At 45.9% G+C, this 25,973-nt stretch overlaps 1 protein-coding gene across 1 annotated transcript in view; it reads left to right on the top strand.

The window, feature by feature from the left end:
• The window catches only part of ING5 (inhibitor of growth family member 5), a 543,000-nt gene that overhangs the window by 359,598 nt on the left and 157,429 nt on the right, over positions 1 to 25,973 (top strand). Inside the window, exon 6 of the mRNA XM_085634171.1 lies at positions 16,588 to 16,723. Within this exon, the coding sequence (XP_085490297.1) occupies positions 16,588 to 16,723 (136 nt within the window). The remainder of the gene's footprint in view (positions 1 to 16,587; positions 16,724 to 25,973) is intronic.

Below are 25,973 nucleotides of genomic sequence, written 5' to 3'. Positions count from 1 at the left end.
GTCGCCCTGAAACAAAAATAAGTCAATAGCAACAAAGGGCTAAGCTAAAACACCTAGCAGGGCAGTTCGTGGAAACGGTGGACCCCTCCACAGTGACGGATGTAGAGGTAATCATCAGCATGCCATTGAGCGAACAGTGTTCGTGAGAGTTCTGCCCCCAGCCTGGTCCGGGAGAGCTCCTGCATTCAAATTCCAGCCCCCCCATTGAGGCCTCGAAGCGCATGATTTCTAGAAAGGACCGAGCCCGTATCGGTGAATCCCTCCACTTGACGGGTACGATATTGGTCTTTAACAAGCCTTCAGATAAACAAAGTTCGTAGAGTTTCTATATCCACATCAGTCAGTTAGGGTCTCTGCAAGACCGGCCTCCATCTCTCCTCCAAGGCCTTGCAGCATGGGACTTCTAGAAAGGTCAGTCTCTGAGGCCACAGAGCGAAGAACTCCCGAGTGCCCCAGGCTGAGACGGAGATCCTCCACTGAGCTGGATCAACTGTGGTCCCGTAGGGGGGGGGGGGGTTCCGTTGGTGTCGGACCCCCAGGTTCAAGGGGGAGGCGATGCAGATACAGCCCCTCGCCGATTCCTTCTCCTGCGGGACTGCGTGCGGCTGCGCCGCTGTTTGTGAGGAGGCAGACTAGGCGCCGAAGAGGCAGGTAGGACGGCTGAGGGGGCAGGCTGGATCCGTAGGGGTCGCTCCTCAGTCAGCCACGTCCAGGCAGCCTGTGGAGTGTCAAAAAAGATTGTCTTGTCTTGGAAGACCACCCGTAGACGGGCCACGAAAAGAAGGCCATATCTCAGTCCCAAGTTACGGAGCTTTTGTTTGACTTCAGCGTAGGAACGGCGCTGGGTCTGGACCTCCCTCGTGTAGTCCGGGAAGAGCATGATAGTACTGTTCTGGTACTTCAGGGTTCCCTGAGATCGGGCCGTGTTGAGGATGATGTCTCTATCCCGAAAGTTGAGGATCCTTGCAATTATGAGACGTTGCGGGCACCGGGAGGTGGCCTAGGGGCCAAGGAGCGGTGGCTGTGCTCAATCGTGAACCAAGCCGAGAGCTTGTCCTTGGGCATCCAAGACCTCAGCCACGTCTCCAGGAAGGTGTCCGTCTGGCCCTGCTCAACACCCTCCAGAAAATCCACCAGGCGCAGTTTGTTGCGACACATGCGGTTCTCTGCATCTTCGGCTCTACGATGCAGCTCCAAGGTTTGAGTTTGCAGGTGGGTCATCTGGGTCTTCAGCTGACCGAGCTCATCCTCAACCGTAGATATACGGGACTCTGCCTCAGAGATCCTTGCTCTAGCATTACGCAGGTCTTGGCGTAAGAGGGACACATCCACCCGGACCTCGCCAATCCTGCTGTCAACTGAGGCCTGTGAGTTGCTGATGGCTTATAGGATAGTTGAGAGATCGGTCCCAGGGAGGGAGGGGCTCCCCGATGTTCCATCGGCTGGGTTATGTTCAGCTGTGGCGTATTGATCTATTTTGGTTTGGGTTTGCGTGACAGGCGTCTTAGGGACTCGGTCCCTCCCCATCCCCGAAGAAGGGGGGCCTCGGCCACCTGGGGAGACAAAGTTTGTGTAGGTGCGGGGGTGCAGGTGTTCCCTTGTGGGTTATGTCCAGTGCGAAGATCGTCAGTTCTCGGGCCCCACGGTAGGGGGGCGAGGGGGAGAGAGGGGGAAGAGAGAGAGAAGGAATGGGTGGCAGGACCTCCTCTCCTAACCCCTGCCGCTCGATCCACACAGCTGAAGTCTCCCGCTGCCACCTCTCCACAACGGATTCCCAGGATGACCCCAGTCAGGGCCCGGATTCAAACAGTTCTCCACTATCCTGCGCCACCGCCCTCCACACCCACCAGGGTCCCAGGGCCGTCGTCTCAACGTTGGCCAGGTGATAGAAGGCCTCCCCGCCGTGCCAGGGAGGACCGCGGAGACCTCTTCACAATCGGCACAGCAGGTCCGGCTCGTGTCAGTCAGCTATGTGCCTTAAGACCAAGACCTCCAGAGTGGCCTCAGTAACGGGAGCGGGGGAGTCTCAAGAGTCCCGGGAGATTGCAAACCGTGGAGGGGTGAGTGTCGAGACCGCCGGCCCGTCCGTGCAGCAGCTCAGGTGTGTGGAGGGCCAGGAGGCAGTCAGTGCACGGCGCGCTGATACGGCAGGTCCGTATGGGCCAGGGCGAGCCGGGCCCCTATGGGAGGTCCTCTCAGTGGTAGGCAGTGAGGCAGGATGTGGTGACTTGAGCATCGGCCCGTAGGGTGGGGGGAGGGGCTCAGGCAGGGAATCTCCCCCTACGCACCCCCGCCACAAATGCAGCACGTTCACCCACCTCCACTCAGGCTCGCCGGACAGCGCCAGTGGGTCCACCCCTGGTCATAAGGCCGGAGACCGGCCGGCACTGGCCCAACAGACCACAGCGCCAGGTCACTCCATGGTGCAGCCAAAGGATGAGGCATTCCAGGACTGCAACCACAGCGGTGGAAGTCAGGAGAACAGAGGCAGTGGTCCTGCCGGCAGCCAGGGAGAAGCCTCGCACGCCCAGACCTCAGAAGCTCCAGAGGACTGCCCAGGCAGGTCTCACTCCCGTGGCCCCAGTGCAGCCAAGTCCGTTCCTGCCGCGAGAGGCCAAACCTGGAGAGGAAGGGGAGGTCCAGTTACAGAGGCCCCGCCGCTCGATATAGTGGCCGATCCTCCGGTCGCAGGATATGCCGGTCACCACCACGTAGGCCAGGCCGGAGAGATCATAGACGTGGTCAGGCAGGGGGGGTAGGGGCCGCCTCCCCGGACGCAGCACCAGACGTCTCAGCCCCTGCCTCAATCAGAGCAGGACACCCTCAGGTCCAGAAGGGCAAAGCACTGGAGAGCCTCCGACAGGGGGCCAGGGGAGAACAGCAGGCCCAAGCTAGGACAGCGAGGTTCCAAGAACACGTGCCGCCATCTTGGGCGATTGGGGCAGAATGCACTTGTGTCGGGCAGCTCTGTGAAGTGCTTCAGCTCCGTCAGGTAACTCCAAGCACAGCGGGCACGGCAGAGACTCAGCAGGGGTTCGTAGAAGCGCTGATAATGGCGGATTTGGACGCGGATGACAGAGGGGTTCGGAGCACTCTTCGGGTACGACTGCCATCTTGACGCGTCAAGCCACGCCCCCCACAAATAGGTTTTAGACATCTTCCAGCACGCCCACACGTTGGAATTAGTTCAGCATCCTCCAAATGTTCCACCACAGAAAGTTCCGTTCCATCACCTTCCGGATCTCAAAAAGGAGATAAAATCACTTCTTCTCAAGTAGGCCATAGAGGAAGTATCCCTCAGCGAATGCAATCCGGGGTTTTATTCTCACTTCTTTGTCATCAAAAAGAAGACGGGAGAATGGAGGCAGGTCATGGTCCTCGGAATGCTAAACAAGTTCATCAAGAAATAATCTTTCAGGATGCTCTCTCTCGATGAGATTCTTCTTGTCATGGAAAAAAGGGATTATCTGTCTTCTCTCGATCTCAACGCCTATTTTCATGTTCTCATACACCCCTAGCATCAATATTTCTCAGGTTTCATGTGGCAGTGTGCCATTACCAATTTGAAGTGCTTCCATTCGGTTTGAAATCCGCTCTGAGGGATTTCACCAAGTGCATGACACCGATAGCAGCTTTCCTACGACGTTTGGGTCACAGGCGTTTCCTTACCTGGACGACTGGCTCATAAAAGCTCTGACTTTTCAGGAGGCAGAAGTTTCAGCAAGAGTATGTCAGAATCTCTTCCAGACACTAGGTCTTTGCATCACTCTGGAAAAATCGTCCATCATTCCAGCCAAATTGCAGATTTTTCTGGGTGCACATCTCAACATGGATCTCGGCAATCCCTTTCCCACTTAGGAGAGAATATTGTGTATTCAGGATACAACAAGGCTTCTTTTAACAAAAAGTTTGTTTCTGTGAGACAATACAAATCCATGTTGTGGATGATGTCCTCTTGCATCCCGCTAATCCCCAATTGCCGTCCCTGCATGCGACTGCTGCAGGAACAGCTTGATGCACATTGGATTCAATCTCAAAGTTCATTGAACGACAAGGTTCCCATTTCAGCAGCAATGAGAGCCACAATGTCCTGGTGGATGGTCAAGAAAAACCTTTCGCATGGTCTCTCTTTCTCTTTTATTCTCACTGTGCCGCCGCTGGTGATGACCTAGAGTGCGTTGATGGACAGATGGGGGGCTCACCTTCAGGAATTACAGGTTCATGGCAAATGGTCCAAACAGGAGTCAGAATGCCACATAAACACTCTGGAACTCAAGGCAGTATTTCTGTGTCTGAAGGCCTTCCTGCCTCGGATCAAGGGTTCGTCGGTGCTCGTCAGGACAGACAATACTACAACAATGTTTTACCTCTAAAAATAAGGCGATACAAGATTTTGAGCGCTTTCCCCTCAAGCTTACCAGATTTGGGAATGGCTCCTTGCCATCCACATCTCCTTGCGAGTGGAACACATGCCAGGTGTCCACAACGAGCGTTCCGACTCTCTCAGCAAGGTCTCCAAGCAATGTCACGAATGGGAGCTCAACGACTAACAGTTGCAGGTGGTCTTTCAATCCTAGGGCTATCCAACATTAGATCTACGTTCCTCAACAAAAAGTGTCCTCTTTGAGTAATCCTCATCCGAAATCGTGGGGCGATGCCTTCCAGTTTTCTTGGACAGGGATGTTCGCCTATGCCTTTCCCCCGTTTCCGCTCATCTCTAGATTACTTTAAATAAAATTATGCAAGAGCCATGTCTACTCATTCTCATTTCTCCTAGATGGGCAAGACAATTCTGGTACACCGAGCTGCATCGCCTATCAGAGTGTGCTCTGAATTCCCTTCCTCCAGGGAAGGATTTTCTCTGCATGAACTAGGGCCAAGTGTTTAATCCACAAATTCACTCTCTTCATTTGTCAGCTTGGCTCCTCACCACGCTGAATTTGGAGATTGGAGTCTTTCTTTCTCTGCACCAAGGAAAGGACAAGCCGTAACAAGGGCCAGCATCGCTTGTTGGGTCACCTCAATGATTGTCTTCTGTCATGAAAAGGCTGGCCTCTCTCTGCCTGTGAAAATGCAGGCTCCCTCAACAAGGAAAGTGACAATTTACTCAGCCCTGCTTGCGGGAGCATCTCTTCCTGACATATGCAGGGCGGCAACATGTGCAAACGCTCACACATTCACAAAGCATTACTGCCTTGATGGTTGGAAGAAGGCAGATATAGCTGTTGGGCAAGCTGCACTTCGACGCCTCTTTGCTTAAGGTAGGCAGCTTTTGGCCTCCTTATTTCTTTAAATGCTGCTTGGTTATTTTATACTTCCGTGTTATGTTTATTTATATCTATGTGTTTATATATATGTATATATATATATAGCTCCAATCCCGTTTCCTGGATAAAAACGGGTCTGACACAGCTCGAGTTGGCTCATGGCAAGGCCTTTATTACCACCACTAGGCACATCAAATAACGAGTCCTCTAGTCGCAGCACCTGGCAAACATGTTTCGGCGAATGCCTTCTTCAGTGCCAGATTGATGCTCGACAGTTCAATTTTGAGTTTTTGCTGGATTTGTTAAATGCTCGCCGGAGGAACCCAATTGGATCGCTGGTATCAACACAGAAAGAGGACTGGAAAAGTTCCACAAAGTAAGTACTCTCCTCTCTCTCTTTTTTCTAGGGTCTCCGATGTACAGCCCAATGCGCCGGAAATCCTGCCATAGGTACAAGAACAGCCCAATTTGCAAGCCTGGTTCAGTGACCGGCCCGTGCACGCAATAATGCACTGACAAACGCCACCTGTTGTGCTGTTCTCTCCTCTTACTGGCAGGATCGGTGGCGGTGTGCCTCACAGAGAACGAGCTCTTACCACAGTAAATCTGCTACTCTATTCCCATTGCCACAAAATCTCACAGCCGGGGGGGCGCTGCGTTGTGCAGCCTCATACACTTCCACCAAATCTTGCCGGCTTTGCACTGCGCTCCAGAATGAGAGGCGTGTCAGGATGCAGAGCCGACCTCTGCCTCACATATAGCTCCAATCCCGTTTTCTGAATAAAAACAGGTCTGATACAGCTCGAGTTGGCTCACGGCAAGGTCTTTATTAACACCACTAGGTACATCAAATAACAAGTCCTCTAGTCGCAGCACCTAGCAAATGCGTTTGGGCGAATGTATATATAAATATATATATTTTTTTCTGAATATTGGCGTATATTCTTTTTGTTTTACGATTGTCCTACTTTGCATCATGGTGGGATGGTTCGCCTTCCCACCGCCATTCTTTTGTTTTATTTCTGGTATACTGCTTATTAGTGGGATTCAAGCATGTTAATCTATAAAAGATACAATACTGTAGAAAAAACTGTTTACTTACCTGTACACTGTCGTCCTCCAGTATTGATATCTTTTATAGATTCACATGCCACCCTCCCTCCTCCCCGATTAGGCTCATCAGTTACCTCGGAGTTTTTGATATATACACACTCGTGCTTGCAATCTGAGGTATGGTGGCTCTGTAGGGGAAGGGGACTCTGAGGTCTTTGCTGTGATTGGCTGAACTTTGGATGTTATAAAATAAGGTTGAAAGGTTACGAAAGTGGGGTTTCTGTTCTATGGAGGTTTATGGTAATGTTTTGATACTGCAATTTTTACTGTTACTGTGGGACTCCCACCATGACGATGGGAAAGATTTAACCATGTGAATCTATAAAAAATATCAACACTGGAGAACCACGGTGTACAGGTAAGTGACTTGTTTTTTCTGCTTCTTGACCTATTGTTTCTTTAAGGTTGTAATTGAAAGCAAATTAGATGTTGCCCTCCAGTCTACATATGAAGAAGTCCTCTGCCCAGCCTGCCCTCATCCATACCCTGAAGTTTTGAATGGGATTCACTGGCAAAGTCCTTCAGTGGTTCTCTTCCTTCTTTTCTAACCAACAATAGTTCATTCAGTTGAGCATCTTGAGGTCCCTGAAGTTCCCTATCACCTGCGGAGTCACCCATGGTTCCTTACTGTTACCCGTCTCTTCAACCTCTACATGGAGCTCGTTTGGGACTCCACTCACTGATAACAGCATCAACATTCTCCAATTTGATGACCATACTCAATTCTACTTGAAATACTCCTGTCCTCCAGGTATCTTACACTTTAAACACTGCCTACTCCTCCTGACCTAAATGTCCAGCACATGGCTGAAGCTCAACCTCACCTAAACACAACAAAGGAAGTGGTTGATTTATATGAAAGATCCTAAGTATCTAACATTTTAAAGTGACCTAAATGCCACTAATAGGGTCTGATGGACTACTGAATGTGCATCCGTAAAGAAGTTCTGACAGTTTTCCACCCTCTAAAGGCTGCAGCTCATCCGCCTGCATGGTCCCTGATTTGGTTCATTTTTTTCTTTCAAAAATGTATGTGAAAGAGTATTTTTCTGGCCACTTCTTAAATTATGCCGACTTTTTTCCTGAAGGTTGCATGTTCTTTTAAAGATAAATAAATTATGTTCCCAGTATAGCCTGTAGATAGGGTTCCACTTTTTTCCCATTTTTGCCCTTCTAAAGAAAAATATCTGATAGAAACTTCTAGCCGCTGATTCCTTACCTTTGTATTTCCCAGACGTCAGAGTGTATCCAGAAGATTTTTTGTTAGTACGTCTGCGCGTCGGTAGGTGGTGCCGATCGGCTCCGCATGCTTCGTCAGCACCGGAAGTAACATCGCGGTACCTATATAGGCGCCATCTACTCACATTGACATCAGTTCTTTTCTTTCCGTGCCAGCCAGGGCTGATCAGGAGAACAGCTACCACTGTCATTGACTGGATTTTTTCGACGTTTTGTAGAGTGTTTTTGAGGATTTTCCTCCTGGTGTGTTAGGAAGGTGTCATCAAGGAAGACAAGATTCTAGCCCTGCGGAGCATGTTATCAGCCGATGTCAGTGACGGACCCACACATTGTCTGCCTGTGGTGTTTGGAGCGAGACCATGATCCGATGTTGTGCTCCGATTGCAATCCATCAACCCAAAGGCTTTGAGGGAGCGTTCCCTAAAGCTCATGGCGGCCCGGTATGTGACTACGCGTAAATCACGGTCCCGGTCGAGAGGAAGGTCCTGGGAGCGCTTCGCGGGGTCAGAGGTCAACTTCCCATTCCAAATCTACAGGACACTTGGGTAAGTCGAGGCACAAGAAGAAGTCGTCACTTCTTCACTTCTTCGAGAAGTCGAAGAGGTCTTCGACTTCTCCTCGTCCATCGGCCGATGAGACGAGGGAGCGTCTTCATTCAAGGACTGGCTCCGTGGTAGAGCCTGCGCCTGGGCTTCCTCCTCAATTTTGCGGGAGCTGGAGAGACCGCCGTCTTGCTTAAAGGAGTTTTATTACTAGAAGAATTAAAATTTGAATCAAAAAAGAAATGCCAGTGGCAGAAAAAACGGGAAGGTCTAGGTCAAGGAGGATAGAATTACCTATCAAAGCTATCGCATTAGTTAATAGTCATGATCTCACATAGCCATGTTTTTAGGCTGAGCCTAGCAGCACGCATGCGCTGCTCTGTGAGGCATGCTGTATTCAGTCAGGGAGCATAGACCACCCACACCACTTTCCATTTGTTCCTTCTTGTGTCTGTCAAAATTGCTTTCTTTTCATTTGTGAAATGTTGCTCATTGTCCCGCCTTTGGGTGTGTTTTGACTTTCGTGGGAGCTGTCCTTGAACATGTCCCCTTACTCTTGGCTTTATTTATCTTGTGTTTGGCGCACTCTTTTTTCCATTGAATGGTCCCGTGCTATTTCTTTTTTGTCCGTGGACTCTCTTGGCTTCAGCTTTGCCCGTCACTTTTTTTTCTTTTCGATTTGCTTCAGCTTTGTCTGTCATTTTTCTTTCTGTCGTACTGTCCCACCCACCTCCTCGCCCCTCCCAAATCACATTGTTAGGTCTCGCCTGAGCCAGCGCATGCTCTGCTCTGTGAGACATTTTGTAAACTGGCTTTTAAAAGTCCTGCCAAAAGCTGGCTGGCCTCGAGCGTGCGGTTACGTGCACAATGATGAACAGAGGCGCCATATGGCTTTCCTCTCTCATCATGGTGCACGCACATCGCACACCACTCGCCAGCCTGCTTTTGCCATTGCGCGCACGTGCGCGGCCATTGCTTGTTCATGATATTTACGGTTCAGTTTCTCTTGTTCTGATCCCTACATTGTTTTTACTTTATGTTATTTATTCTTATTCATTATTTTGTATTTTTCACTTTGGTGTCACTTATCGATTTGAGTTTGTTTTCGCTGCATTTAAATGTTATGACACCCCCTATTTCATATCTTCTTTATTTCTTGCTTGCGTTGCTTTTTAAATACGACCGCATACAGATTAGCCCTGTATTACAGTTTGTTTCACAATCGTCCAACATGGCGCCTTAATTTCTTTCGGTTACCGGGGCTTTCCGCTCTAGCCTCTTTCTATTTGCACACATTGCTCTCTTTACCTCTGGCTGCGTAGAACTCTCCGTTTCCCATGCCGCTTACTTTCCTGATGGAAGCACTCTCACTAATAACCTTCAAGGAGGTGTGTATACGGGCTCTTTTGATTTTTTACTAACCTATAATCTTTCACTCATTTCGGATTATTTTAGTGCATGATTCTATTACATTCACGGTGATTGTCGCCCCGACATGGAGGTTACTTCTAAATTGCTATTCCATCTTTCCGCATGAGATTGACCAGTAGGACATGGGACGCGGACGCTTTACTTTCTAGCTTACATTATCTACGGTCCGTTAACCGACTTCGTACAGTCATCTACCCATACTTTTGATGTTCATGCACCAAACCACCATCACTCTTTTTTATAACAACATATTATAGTTTTCTCATTCTACGTTTCCACTTCTATACGTTGGATTTAATTTCCACATCATTTAACTAGCTTAGGATGGCTGGTACTGCTTGAATGCACTGAGAATATTTTCAGATCACTTTCTCATCACTTTATTCTTCACCACCCATCTCCCTCCCTCCTTACCTCCCTTTTCTCCTCCTCTTTCTCTGGTTTCTCCTCCTCTGCGCCTTGTCTTCTTCGGACTCTCTCCTCCAGTCTCCGCTGTCTCCATTCTCACTTTCTCTCTCATCTCCCCTCCTTCCTTTTTTCTCTGTATTCTTTTGTTTCTCTCCTCCTCGTCCCTTTGTCTTTCCTTCTTTGCTCCTTCTAACTCCTCACCCTCGTACATCTCTCTCTCGCCCCATATTCAAAGTCAACATAAAAGTCCTGTGTCCGGTCGTGCCCCGTGGGCTGGTGAAGCGTTGTCTTATGTTTATTAGACTCTTTCCAGCAAGCTCCAAAAGCCACTGTGTCATGGTGTAGATCGAGCTGATCACTTCTCGCGATAAAGAATGTCATTGATTGCAACACTGATAACTTTTAAACAAACATTACCAGATTGGGTCGAAGCTCTTGAAATGCTCATTGCTAAGAGTGTTTACTCTGTGCCTAGCCAAACAATTACAGTCAGATCCCCCCACCCACATTTTTTTAAGACAGCGTTGCTGTCATTTCTGAGCTTTGAAATACCTAAGAGTCCGGCAGTGATTAATTTGAGCTGGTGGGGGCCACCCGCACTCATTCTGTGGACTGACACAAATGTTGCCCATCAGGCTTTGACCCAGATCAAGAGATAGAACAAGCATTGGCATAGCCAATAGGTCTCGCCTTTGGGACCTTATAAGAGTTTAGCCATGCAACAGTTGATGTTGTTGCACCAAGGATATTGTGCTGCATAACTAAATACTTATACGGTCCCAAAAGCGAGACCTATTGGCGATGCCAATGCTTGTTTTTTAAAGCCGGGAGATCCCATAATCTCAGAATGTTGTTGAGGTGACTCTGAGACTCGAACCATTTGTTTCTTGGTCAGCTGATCTGGCCATAGCGGTACATCCTTCTTCCCCCTTCCCACCTACTTCTCAACTCAAATTGGGCATAAAAAGCATAGGCTTTCATTGTGACATTTCCAGCAGCCCGCTCTGTTGCTACGACTGGCTCAATGTCATGTATGTGTACTATTCAGATTATTTGCGTTTGTGTTGGTGGGCTTTTTTTTCCCTTTGTGATCGGCTTCAGATTTGCCTGCCCCTTCTTTGTGTGCTTCGTTGCCTCTCATGGTACTTAACTCACGGTTCCTTTTGGTCATCCCTCTACAGTTACTTAATCCACGCATGCATGTTTTGAAATTTAGGCCATCCTTTCTAAACCGCTCAGCCCCAGCTATCTACAGACGATGACGCTCGTACCAATAGTTTGCGCAAAAGCGGTTAATGGAACAATTCAACTACACAAAGCCACGGAGGAAGCAGTATATTAATCGATATGTTTTAATTTCAGGTCACTTTAATAATGAATTATATGTTCATTTGGTAAAACATTGCACGATGACTCCACATGTTATCACTTTACAAGTGTTGCAGTAGGTTTTCACAGTTGCTTACGTGGCCATCGATAAATCGCACATAAATTCTAATAATTAAAATGGAACAATGTAACACAAAGTTTTTACTGGCGTACTGTACTTTTCTCGTTCACAAACAAGCCTCTAGTGCCATCTGCTGGGTAATAATTGGACACGCTGGGCTGCAACTTTAGCTGTATTTCCAATTTCCAGATAGGAATAAATGGTCTAAGACAATAGTTGTCACGTTTAATCCACACTTTAACACTCATTTAGCCTACAGCTTGAATATTGTATTTTAAAAGTTTTGCTTATGGTGCTTTTAGCACTGTAAAATTCATGGATACAATAACTACGAGCGAAGCAGCAAGACAATCAAAATGCGACGGAGAACGAGGCGATTTTCGGTTGTCCATGCCCTTGCGAGGATGAAGATCATTTCAGTTGTATTTGAAACAGTTGAGTGTGGTTGGTCTTATCCAGCCCTTTCGAACTGTGTTAATTGTGGTTGCACGTGACGCAGTGTGTGTGTTCAGTGCGATATATGAGCCCCATGCCAGTTATCGGGAATGTAATGTAACGTTTATGTGTTGTTCTGGCTTAACTAGTTAGCCTTAACATGCTGAAGTAACTTACTTAAATTTGATGTTGTTTGGCCATGAAGTGGATATTTAATCCTGCTACATGATATACGTTGCCAAGTTCAGCAGATCAAAAAACATAAGTAAAAACATTGTCATTTACAATGCCAGTAGTTCTAACTTTCAAAAATGTGAGACCGATTGCATTGCAAATGCTGGTTTTAAAAAAAGGTGGTAGTGAATATCACACACAATCTTGATCACTTTCGGTGACATATCATCCCATGGGTGTATTTAGTTATAAATGTGTGTTAACATGAAGAGGGCTTCTTTTATTTCTTATCCAGGAAGGGAATGATACGTTTTCAGGAGAGTTTATAGCAATCAGAATCCTGTTCAAATTTGGGTACGTATCATCCCCTGTATGTGTTGGATAATGAAATAACTCCTGCATTTAAAAAGGCAGTGGGTTATACCGTAAACTGGCCCCAAGGGGAATTTTTGTCATAGGTGCAAGTTTGATGTTGTCAAGACTCCTGCATTCAAGAGACAGTAGGTTATGCTGTTAACGTACGTCAATGAGGCCCTCGTGAGTGTCTTGAGTTAGAACACTCAGAGTTGTTCCTTCTCAAACAGTCTAGATTCGCAGTTGACCGTATTGTGATATTGTGACAATTGGGATGCTTGCCTACTCATACTACTTGACCTTTCAGCAGGTTTTGGTACAGTAAAACACCCATCCTTATTGGGATCACTGAAGATACGCTTCGGTTTCAATGGCACAGTTTTAAAATGGTTCACGTCATATCTACAACCCTGTACACAAATCAAAATCAGGTCTTGCCTCTCGAACCCCACACCTGTCACTCTTGGTGTCCCACAGGACTCAATCCTCTCCCCCTCACTTTTCAACCTCTTCATGGAACCCCTTACAATCATCTTGAAACAAGCAAGGATCAAATATCACCTCAATGCAGATGACACGCAACTTTACTACAACATCAAATCACACAGTGACATCCTTCATCTTAACGCCACACTGAGTAAGGTTCTATCTTGGTTCTACTCCAACCATCTAAAATTAAACCCCATCAAAATTGAAGTTATCCTGTTCTCTCCTAAAAGTGATCACCTTCCAATCCAAGGCTGGAATAAGGACCTGAAGGCCCTCAATTGTTCTCTCACTCTATCAAACTTGGCTAAATCCTTAGGCTTCAACCTGGACAAAAATTTGCCTTTGAACGATCATATCAATAACTCAGCCAAAGGAGCACATTACACACTACAACACCTAAAAAAAAATAAAGCATTCATTCCATTAGACAATTTCAAATGGGTTGTTCAATCTCTGGTTCTCTCCAAACTTGACTACAGGAATGCTATTCTCACAGGGACCCCGAAAACTCACTTCATCCCCCTCAGATCAGTTCTAAACATGGCAGCCCGGCTCATAACAGACTTTAAACGGTATGAACACATCACGCCTGCCCTTATGTCCCTAAACTGGCTTCCCATTGATGGAAGATGCATCTACAAGACTGCCTGCATCACCCACAAAGCGCTTCACTCTCATTCCCCTGACTATTTAGACAACAAACTCACAAAAGCAGGAAGTACCAGGACTATGAAAAGCTCCACCGCTCTTTTTCTTGTGCCTCCCAAATTAAAAAGGAAAACTACCCAGGCTCGCTCTTTTTCAGGGAATGCTCCCAGCATTTGGAACTCCCTCCCGAAGGACCTACGATGCAGCCCCTCCTTCCCGGGCTTCAAAAGAGACTAGAAACGCCATCTCCTCAATAAATACTGGAATCCATGAACAAACTGAACCTTGTTTTGAATTAGGCTCTCTTGATCTGTTCAGTCTCCGTTGATCAGTTGGCTGTTTCTACCTTTGTGTTTGCCTCTATTGCTCCTGATGTCCTTCTCTATCCTTGGACTCTAATTTGTATTGAATGGACCTCACTTCAGTAATTTCCACCCCATGGCCATACAATTTTTCTTTTTATGTGTATATATTCCTGTGTGCTCCTCACACTCTGTAGAACTATACTTCCCTTGTTTTTATATTTTTTGTAACATGACCCTATGATTATTGCCCAGTGACTGATTATTGCCTTGCTCCTGTCTCTGTAAAGCGCGCTGATACCTCAGGGTCCAGCTAGCACTATATAAAACCTTTTAAATAAAATCAAATACATTGTCTAGTTGTTCTAAAACCACCCATTGGTAGTCTTGGACAGTGTGTTGTTTCACCAATGTAAGGGCTTGATATTTTAATTGTTGCTCTTCCACACCTGAGGTTACTGCGATGTTCGCTAATTCTAGTTTTCACCTTCCGGGTCGTCATGCCTAGATAGTGTAGATTACAAAACAAGTAATCAAATCTAACATTCTTTGTGTGTTGCAGTTTGTAAATTCTGTCAGTTCCCATGTGGTGTTATTATTAAAGGATACTGATTTTGTGCCTTTCGTCCGGTAACGTACACTGCACCCGCCACATGTGTAGTGACCCACAACTAGGGATGTAGTGCTCTGTGTCTGTCTTTTGCCGGTTATCAATTTCCAAGGGCCTGTATGTTCTAGTAGGTCTTTTAGACTTCATCCTTGTCTGTGAGAGAACATAGGTTTGGGAAGAATAAGGCCTTTTTTATGGGAAGGCCAAGGCCACACAAGAGGAAAAGTGAAGAGGAGGAGTCAGGTACAATGCCCCCCCCAATCACCTCCCTTCCCCCACAAAAACAAGTGGGGATGACAACCAGGAGCATGACGAAGGAGTCACAACTAGGCCCAAGCAACTGCCCAACTTAGTTGTTAACCTAACTAAAAAAAGACTCTCAAACACACAGATGCAGATGTTGGAGAAAGGCCTTGGTTTTGTACCAACGGTAACCCTTCACAAGTTTAAACTTAACTGTGAGATCAATGAGTTTATCAGAAGGATCAAACTCGGGGCCTTTTTTTGAAGTGAAACCCCAAGAAAAAGACACACAGGGTGACTTGGACTAAGGTCCACCTTCACACCACCTTCAAAGGCAGTTGGTGTAGATATTCATGCCTTTGAGAAAGCAGTCCTGAAGGACATAGGAGAAATCAATTCCGGACTCCTTAAGACTTTTCACAACACAACAAGGAAAAGCAGCCATCAAGGAGCTTGTAAATGAGAAAAGTCTGGTGATCAAACGTCCACGCTCCTGCTTACGTTGCACAAGGTTTTTTAACAAGGCGTGGGGATGAGATCAATAACATTTGGGACCCGGTGATGTTCTTAAGGTGATTGGTCCAAGGTGACGCATTGGGGTAGTGAGTACGGGATAGCCGTTATGGTGCCAATTACTGATTATCTATTCTTTCCAATTGAGTCACACTAAGGCTTACGTTGTGATGGACATGATCTTTTTTATCCCACAGAGTGTGTTTTGTTCCACATTCATTTTTATGTGTATTGAGCTATATGTTGTGGATCAAGTGGGTTCACCTCAACAAGTGCTATTGTCAAGTTCACATGATCTATAGCTTTGAGGTGATTTTTTGACATTTTTATCAGTGTAAGCGTGTTGTTGTTTTTTTATTGTGGTAGTCTACCTCTCCCATATATGTTGCAGGTTACAAAGCAGTAACACCAAGTAGGTGCTATTAATCTATTTTATCATTAGCATGTAGTGTGTGTGCAGTCACTATACATCACCACTACTTAAGGAGTGGAATCAGATAGTTAAATCCTTGGTCCTGAAAAAAAGCCATGGGGATTGGCTTGAAACATGTAGACCATTAGAAAGGCAGGTACATTTTAATCTACACTTTCAACTCTCCGTACCACCTGGAGGACAGATTGAAATATCACTTACTTACCATGCAGGCATTTTTAACCTCCCACGAAAGACCCCTCCCACTCCTATTCCTTCTATAATTTGGAGTATACCACTCAGTGCTCCAGCATATTTCACAAGTCGCAGCACGCCCGTTCTGCTACGGAACAGTAGGAACCCTATGAAGACGCGTGCCACCATGGGGCAACTCTGGCTGTGTGTTTTACATAAGAAAACCAAATGTTTTCTCTCTATCCTATGGAGGGTTATTACTCTGAATACGGACAGGCTCTTGTGGTTTTGAAAGTATATGTGTAGGTGGATGTGCCCCTCCGGTCTTTTTTCCTCTTGTCTCCCCCTTTATTTTAAGATATTAATTCAGTATTCATAAAAATGACTAATATCTGCCTCCCAAGCCAATTTATTAGACGGGGGAGCTTCAATATTCAGAAATGTCTACAAATATTTTTTGAAAAAATAAATTTTTCTGTTGGGAAAAAGTGTTTCATCATTCCGTGCATAGTTAGAGATGCTTAAAATGTAGAACAACTAGAAATGCATGTAAATAACTAACCCTGTTTCAAAATAGCTAACTAAAAAAAGTACAATTGACTGTATAGTTCCCTTCCAGATAACTGATACTCACCATCTCATTGTGTGATGTAGATATCATGGATTCTTCCAAGTGTGCCACCAAAGATGTCTCAATTGTCATTTTTTAAATTTAGGTTGCTAATGGTGCTCTGTGTTTTTCTCTCTCATCCATACTTGCAGATCAGATTTTGTTGAGAATGTCTTGGCAGTGCATCCCTCTGATGTCCTGGACATGCCGGTAGACCCCAATGAACCTACGTACTGCTTGTGCCATCAGGTGTCTTATGGCGAGATGATCGGCTGTGATAACCCGGATGTAAGTGCTTAAGTTCACCACCTTTGCCCTTATGATAATGTAAATCATCCACAACATATCCTTATTGATCTCTGACCCTTCAGATACTAGTTATCGACCCTCACTCAGCTTATGGGACAAAGGTAATCCAAAGGCAGATGATGAGGGTAAGGGACAATAACGTGTTGCTGTTTGGCGCCAAAGTCAGTGATGCTATCATACACTATCATCCTCCCTTCATCATGAGTTATCCTCTGCTCAGTGAAATGACACAAATTAGCTGTGTCTTTTCCTTGTGGACACCATTTCTTAAGGACTGCATTCTGAGGAGGTTATAGGTTGACTGACCCCTTCTTTAGTCAATGCCCAAAACCTTTCTTGAGGTAAACACAATAGCTTTCCGAACACAACCCATAGCTGGTTCAGTTATGCAGGGCCTATGAATCTAGAATGGTTTCAAGCTACTAAACTATTCTTATAACTAAGTAACCATTTCCTTTGTTTTCATTACCTGATTCTGCTAGTTAGATATTTTTCAAGTATCAACCACTTGTGCCTGCAAAATCTACACTTTCATAAAACGTAATAGAATCCTGCTGAAACTGGTTCTAAAGTAATATATAAAAGACTGCTTTCTTACTTTGGGGAATGTTGCTTGCTTTTGGTTAGAACATTTTCCCTCTCTATTTTATAGTGACATGTAGTTCCTAAAATACATTCTTTTTAAAATACATTTTATTGATCTTAATTAACTTTAAAACCTTGAAAATGTTTTCAAATGAATGAATATTTAAAGCTAAATTGCATCCGGTTCTTTATTTCAAAATTTTGATTTCATTTAGAGCGGGCTCTAAGGCTATAGAGGATACGCCAAGATTGCAATTCTGGCGCTACTTTTTGATACTTTAACCATGAGAGTTCATCAAAGTCAGAAGGTTTATCTGGTATTAGAGATACAGAAATCTTCAATATGGGAGAGAGAGTTCAATTGAGCTATGTAGTTTCCAAAAAGTTTTTAAGAACTTCATTCATAGGAGGTCTATATCATGTACAACACGTATTTTCTAGGTTTTTGTTTTCTCTGTGTATTTTGTGGTACTTTTCATAGTTTGGTGATGGACATGGATACCTTTAGATTCGGCCCTGTGTATCATCCGTAGGGGCCTATAAGTAGATGACAAGGCCTGCAGTTGTTTTCATACTAAACTATGATGACAAAGGACATAATATTGTTCTCTTCTGAAACCAAAATCTTTGAAGCATAGGAAGGAGAAAAGTTGGGTTAGGCACACCATGGAATTCAAGATCTCTGCCTAGTACTTAGTAGGGTTTAAGGAAGAAGTTTTCAGAACTTTAGATTCGGTTCCAATGATGAGGACTCAGATGTAGAACTTACTGTATAAGCACGAGGAAAGAGTTATAGAAGGTATGAGATCAAAGAACTAGAATAAATAATATTTGTAGCATGTGTAGCCGTAGATCATATGCTTTTCACACTTCACTTCTGGCATCTAGTTTTTTGGGTGCGGATGTTGCAGTTTGTTTTTTCTTTGAAGTATATGTTTCGGTTTCAAGGTAACTCTTGATACCTCCTAGAAGCTCACAATACACCAGGGCAAAGACTTCACCTCATATTGTTTTTCCTCCATTTGATTTGGACATGCTTTGGCATTCCTGGACCGTTAAGCTCAGTAAACAATTCTTTGACTCCAGTGACCAGAATCCCCTTCTACAACATTGGAATAACCACCATTAATGGCAATAGCTCAATTTCATCCAGGACTGGTGGGTTTCGCTTAGGCCAGGTTGTATGAGAATCTCTCTTGGGGAGGTGGGTCATGTGGAAAAACCATTCCAGTTCTGTCCCAATGTGTTACAATAAGTTCCCATGATTAGGCCATCATTGGGTTTGCAACTTGTGCTTGTCGACAGAGCATGAAGACTGGAGCCGGTCGACCTGCCAGGTGTTCAAAAATGAAACCACTATCAAATACTAAAGAGAGCATGAGTGGGAGTACTGTTGAATGCAGTGCAATGACCTACAAGGCCAGCGCTGGTCTTCAAACCAAGGACATTGAGTGAGCTGACTCAGAAGAAGGCCAATCTGGAATCCCAGTGGGTCAACTGGATCGAAGTCCTGAACTCTTCTCCCTGGAGGCCTCTGCCTACGAAGAGAAACAGACTTCTGGGGCCCCTGTCAAACCTGCACCCAGGACACAGACTGCACTGAAGACACAACACCTCACATGCCATCCAAGGATCGACTCTTTAGGTTCGACCTTGACCAGGGTCTTGTGTCTAAGGCTAGCACCTCTCTTGAGGGACCCAGACTTCAAGCTTTGAGGCTATTCAGAAGAAACCTCAACAGTCTGCTCCAGCAACTGTCCATGAGCCTGCTCAGTTCCAAGAGCCCATTTCGGCCCTGGTGAAGCTTCGAGCTAAAGAGTCGGAGCCTATAAGCTAAGCCTCCTCGTCCCCAAGCAGAAACCTTCAGTGCCAATGTCAACCCGAAAGGTGACCCCGAAACATATGTCGACGCCAGCCTCGACAGCGAGCCACATTATAGCAGCCGGTAAGCTCCTTGCAGCCATTGAGCACCTCGAACAGCCTGATGTCAGGCAGTGGAAGATTTATATTTATCTTCAATCTGGCAAGATCTTAGCTTGTCCTCCACTACATGAGCCACAACCAAAACATTTGAGGAAGAGGAAGCTCACATTTGAGGAAGCTATTTATGAGGAAAGCTACAAAACTGATTCAGCTGGAAAGTGTGTTGCAGTGGGATCAGCAACACAGTGGCCCATAGCCAACTCTGTGGGCCTCTTTGCAAAGTATGACAATTACTATTGGGCGGAAATGGAACAACTAATCAAGGAGCTCTCTGAGCCCTCTTGAAATGCGACAAAGTTAGTGTACTGGGGAAAGATTATTTTAAATGCTAACGTTTGTGGTCCATTTGATGCAGCAGATACAGCTTAAGAGAAAATGTACAGAATCGTCATCCTCCGAAGACATCCCTGACTATGAGTATCTGACCTCTGCCCTAAGATCCAGCAGCACACCATCAGTGTCCCTTTTGACAGTAAACTCTTGTTTGGGCCTCAAGTGGACACCATGATAGAAATGAAAAAGGACTCAGGGACAGCAATGCCTTGGATGCGCTCCAGACACAAATCAGTAAGTCTGGTTTCTGGCACAACAGGTGCGAGGGGGTGCCTGTGCTAGTGCAACACAGCACCATGGGAAAGAAACCCCATTCTCCAAGTACCCAGATCACTCCATACTTGTAAGGGAATAGAAGGAGGTTACTCCGTCAATGGTGGGAGTTAATAACCTCTGGGCGAGGTGGTCTTTTCCAGCAAGGATACTGCTTGGATTTCCAAACCACACCACAAAACATTCCACCTTGCTGTCAGACCATCAGTCAGGAATGTCTGAGACTTTTTCAAGAAAGGGTTTATCTCAGGAAAGGCACCATAGATCCTGTTCTTCCACACCAAACGGGTCATGGGTTATACACACTATACTACCTCATCCCAAAGAAGAAAGGCTCCCTATGGCTTATCCTAAGTGCCAGGCAGCTAAATTGTTACATATTGTGTAGCACTTCTAATTGATCACCATGCAGGATGTCATTCTGCTGCTCTGCAGAGGAGATCATATGGTGAACCTCGACCTCAAGAATGCCTACTTTCAGATCCCCAATCAGCCGTCACACGATCGCTACATCAGATGTGGGGTAAATTACGACTAAACCAAAGTTCTACCCTTCAGAGTCACAACCAAATGTGTTTTTTAGAAAGCCTCTAGCCGTGTTTGCAGCACACCTATACTGCAGCGTAATTCATGTCTTCTGTATAATAAAAATTGGCTAAATAAAAACCAGCAGTAACTAGCACGACAGCTTTGAGACTGTTACAGAGGTTAGTTTTTACAGTTAATAGCAAAAATGTCCATCTCGCTCCAAATCCGATACAGACCATTTTTTAGGGGCAGTATTGAACAAAGTCACGGGGTAAAGCCTATCCCGACTAATAAACAGTTATGGCAATTCAGTCACTGCTCTCTTTTTATTTCATGTGACGTCCTCTAACTCTGAGAGAAATCATAAACTTGCTGGGGATGATGTCCTAATGCATTTCAATAGTGCCGCATACTAGACTCATCATGTGTCTACTACCAGAATGGCAGGGGTCCCGAAGACTATGGAGAAGTTCCTCACTATCACAATGGTTGAGGTGGCAACAGTCCCTTTCAAGAGGTATAAACCGCCACAGCAGGACCTTGATTTCTGGAATCTGACTTGAAATCAGATTCTAGATTAACAACTTTGATCAAATATCGACATGCTTTGGCCCAGGAGACTGCTGCACCACTGGAGAGGGAAAGTAAGAGCATAGACACTACAGGAAGGAAGGAGCACTGCTGTGACAGCATTAACAAATGCCAGGGCACTGCTCTTCAGAGAGGATATGAAATCTTTTATAGATGACCTTCCTTGACATAGACAAATAGACTTCAAGGAGATGGCGAAGGAGGGCTCCCTGGTCTTTAACCAAGTAGTTATTGCTGCAATAAACTCTGCTGAGTTAGCGGTTAGCTGCTATTGTCACAGATTTTCACTCAGGGGGTCTTCATGGCTTCGCTTTAAGGTTCTCAAACCTGACACTCCTGTGAAAATAATGAACCTCCCATTCTCTGGATCCACCTTATTTTGTCAACGGAAAGAGGAAGAGATGATAAAAATAACAAATGAAGCCAAGACCCTCGACTTGAGGAGGCAAATATGTTCCTAATGACACAGTCCAAATCTAAGAACAGTTGATACTTCCCACGGAGGGTTCAATCCCCTCACTGGCTTTATCAGCTACACCACCACCACCAGCAAGGCCAATGGGGCCACTATCTAAGGAGGCTGTGAAAGGCCAGTTGACACCATCCAGGCTTTCGAATACATACGGAAGGCGCGCCTCTGGAAATTGTCTCAGTTCGCAACTTCAGTAAGGGGAGTGGTATTTCAAACAATTAAAAGAGTGAGAAACAATCACAATGGACAAGTGGGTACTAAGTATTGCTGGTCATGGATATTTTGTACGTTTCACGGTAAAACTACTACTTTTTCCTTCAAAAACATCATCAAAGCACCAAATTTCCATCTTGATAATGCAAACATCTGTTCTATTAAAGAAATAGGCAATCAAACTGTTACCTTCTCAGCAAAAAGGTCATGAAGTTTTCTCCATGTACCGCCAGATTTCAAAGAAAACAGGTTAAGCTGATACTAGAGTTGCGCTTTACCAACAAGCACATCAGAAGAGAAAAGTATTGGCTATTAGCTCTACGGCAGATTTATCCACATATAAAACAAAACAACTGAATGTCTGTGATAGACCTGCAAAATGCTTACTTCCACAATCTCCATAGTAGAGCATCACAGAAAATATCTCAGGTTTGTTGTCAGAAACTTGCACTTCAAATACACAGTGCTACCATTCGGCCTCAAGTCAGCTGTACACACATTCTCCAAATGCCTAGCCATAGAGTTTGCTCACCTAAGGAAACAGAGTATATTCGTCTACCCCTACCTGGCTGATTTGCTAAGCAAAGCTTATGCTCAGTTATTAGGTGACGCAGGATTTCAGAAAAACAATTTTGTTACGCAGATGGGGTCTACCGATCAATCAATAAAAGTCTTTTTGAGTTCCTGTGCAGTCTTTCTTACCTAGGAGCCACCTTGGACACTATAGAAGGCGAAGCATACTCTTCTTAGGAGAGAGTATCATCTATCCAAGACAAATGCCTTCTATTGAAGAAAAACAAACCAACAGCTCAACATATCTCCTCCTTTCTTGGTTCCACGGCATTGAATTGTTAACTAATCAGCAAAAGAGCTGAGATCGCGTGACGTCAGACACCAGAAACTCTGCGCGAGGTCGGATGTAGGAGGTCTGAGGAGCGAGTGGGGAAAGGGGTGCACAACTCAATGGGCTTCAAGCAGGCCGAGCTGGGACCAGGTCGAACCAGGCCGTGCATGCCTGGCGGAAACTTGCTGGAGCTTACAGTTATAAGAGGCGTACCTCAGTGGCACCCGTCGCATCCACCAGCACCGCACCACCCTAAAAGCATATGCAGACCCGGCTGCTTCGCCAGGTGTCAGGCGCTTGGTCACCAGTACTAACGGCCTGTCTAGCAAGGTCTCTGGCTCCCCACTGGCTCCCACGACTTCTGCTTTGTGGCTTTGAGGCCGGTGGAGAGGAGTAGGAGGCTTGGCATGAGGGCTTCGCCTGGACACACCACAGGACCACCTGACACCAAGGAGCAAGTGGAGAGCAAGACGGTGAGCTGCATGCGGGGGGGGGATTGGTGCAGAGTTAAGCTGTGCCAGCTAGGGCTCCTGTGGCAGTAGGAGGGAGCAGGGAGAAGTAGTGGTGATAGAGCCATTGCACTTGTAGAGCCCCTTGGTCGTGGAAATGGTCCGACCAGGGTCGGGTTTGGCTTGGGGCCGGGGGTGTGCTCCCATCCCGCAGCTTACAATTTCCCCCCCTCAGCCAGAGTGCATCCATCAGTGCATCCACCTGCAATGCCCCGTACCCTCTGCCGCCGTTTGGGCGACTAGAAGACACCAGGCCACCTTTAGGGGGGCACAGCCGGCAGCAAGGCCAGCAATCCGCAACCTTAAGAGGGCCTGGAAGGACCACAGCTCAGGCATAAGTTGGAGCGAATTCTTAACAGAATCTTTCTTGAGTTATATTCAAGCCTTTCAAAGCAGGAACAGCCATTGAGTACACCAAACCAGCCACAACTAACACTAATAATGACTAATTAATTCCAGCCAGCTAACCAGCCATTTATCCTTCCTAATTATACATCTTATAGTTGGGCAGGAGGACACCTCCGCACCAATCGACACAGCCATAGCCACATCCACAGTCATTGCCATTGCCACAGTCATTGCCACTGCCATAGCAGGCAAATACAGCAATACCAAGCTTACAGGCCAAGGGCAAATGTATCAATAAACCATTTGTAAGTACTGGAAGAGGTCCCCGACGAGTACCCAGTGGTACAAGCGTGGTGTAATTGAAGAAGGTTGGTGCACAATAGTGTCAAGCTGTAGCCGCGCTTTGTGGCAGGTTGGAAGGTGGCCCACTGGGTGTTCCTAAAAAGATTATCAGCAGCAATGGCGAAGGGGAGGGGGGCAAGCATAGTTATCAAACAAAAAATCAGACAAGAAAAGACGGTTTAAGGGGAGTCCAGGAGACTGTGAAAGAGGCGAGGGGCCCAGCCGACATCTCGGCCTTTCCAAAAGTGGTTAATTTACACCTGAGAAGACAGGTCACTGCGAGATGCCAGCTACACTAGGATCACCAGGCGAGCAATTCTGATGTACAGCCCACAGGTCAGGGGAAGAAACGGAGGGCAAGCAAGAGCAGAAGACCAAGGCTCTGACTGAGTATTTCCCCAGAATAACCAAGGGAGACCCCACCTTCATTGGAGGAGGGTGGTCATCAAGTCCGTCAATCACCCGGCCCAAGGCAGGACCAGGCGAACACGGGACCCGATCCCCCTCATATGACCACACAAAGCAGTGCTCCAAGGCAGGCCACCCTAAACGCTGAGCAGGACAATGTTTCCCACATTATCGAGTTGTCCTCCACCTCAATGGACCGTGCAGGTAGTGGAGAGTGCTATAAATCCGAACTGGCCGATGGTAATAACAGCAGAAGTATATGCCAGAGACATGGTGGAGGAACAAATGGGCAATGACCCAGGGAACTCTCTGATGTTCGACTTAGAAAATGTGAATAGAAGCATGCAGGTGCCATGGACAAAGGCATGTAAGCAGGGGCTTAGTCCAAACAGTATGACCCTTGCTGCAGGAAATTCATATGACAACACCCAGGATGATAATCTTGAATCAAGTCTCGAACTCTCCAAGAATAAAGACAAGCTATTGACATCAATAAATCCTACTCTTACTGCGGCAATAAACGCATTTACCTGGCAGTCGCACAAATTAGAAATACAAATGGACAATATGCAAACAATAGCCTGACCATAGTGAACATGGCATCCAAGCTTGATAAGATCGAGAAGAGCATTACAGCAAAAGTATGCCAACCTTACCTGAAGTACTCACAGCAATGATATGTGATTTAAGGAACTTTATTCTGGCATGGGAAACAAAATCAAGGAGTGAGAAAGCAAGCGCAGCAACAAAAAAGGAAGGGGCCAAATGACTTAGTAATGACTTAGGAGTAATGCCTTCAATCGCTGAACCGCTTCACGACAACTTCACATCTATAACCATAGTCAGTAACAGTAGAAATCAAGTAGCTACAAGCCAGGAAGTTTGTAAAAACATTATAAATGAAGCAAATAAACCAATAACCAGGTGTGCAAAGAAAAGGCTAAAGAAAAGTCAATAGATGCAAAGAAAAGTCCACATAAGAAGGAGTTGTGGCCAGTTTTCTCATGCTCCATCACAGCACGTAGAGGAACAATACCAGAGGGTGGAAGAAACAGCGACCAAAACATTATATCCAATATTTGTGACAAAGCAAAATTAACAGATTGAAGTTAGAAGCCCTGAATTCCAGGATCCGTTGACGCATGGACCCACTCCAGGGCAGTCCAACTTAGAAGGGTAGTCTCAAGTAGAGCAAGGTAATAGCCAATCACGCATGAGAGAGTGAGCAGCAGTTTGGGAAAAAGAACACCTAGTCAAGTGGGAAGTGCCCCATAGCCTATTTCAATACTCAACAGCAATAAACCAGGTGCCAGGACACAGGGAGCCTCAAAATCAAACAAAGGAGGGAAGCCAGCGAGGAATCACATACCGACAGTCAGCCAAAAATGAGGCAGGCAACCCAGTAAACGAAAACACATCACGGAAAGCAATATTCTGGCCGCAAATCAGGTCAAGGGGTAGGCACGACACTCTTAACAGGGCAAACATTCTGGAGCTCTTCCATTTTTCTCGTTATCAAAAATAACCATTGACGATCTCCTCAGCATCCAATTTGAAGTTGGAGATAAGAACAACAGCCAGGAATACCCTATAGCCACATGAAAAAACACTGCTCTCGCAGAAATGGTCCTACAGAAAAAGGTAAGCTTTGATGACTGGGGCATATTGGTCTAAGGTATAGATGAGGAAAAATACCCCCACCCCCCATGTGCTGGCCAGATTGAAAAGTTTGCAAAAGTATCAATACAATAGCAAAGGGACTGCACAAGGCCTGCTGCGAGAGTCCTAAAGGGCACAACT

This window comes from Triturus cristatus, chromosome 11, assembly GCF_964204655.1.
Source record: "Triturus cristatus chromosome 11, aTriCri1.1, whole genome shotgun sequence".
NCBI lineage: Eukaryota > Metazoa > Chordata > Amphibia > Caudata > Salamandridae > Triturus > Triturus cristatus.
The sequence above is the reverse complement of the archived record's forward strand: the minus strand, read 5'-3'. Positions and strand labels throughout refer to the sequence as shown.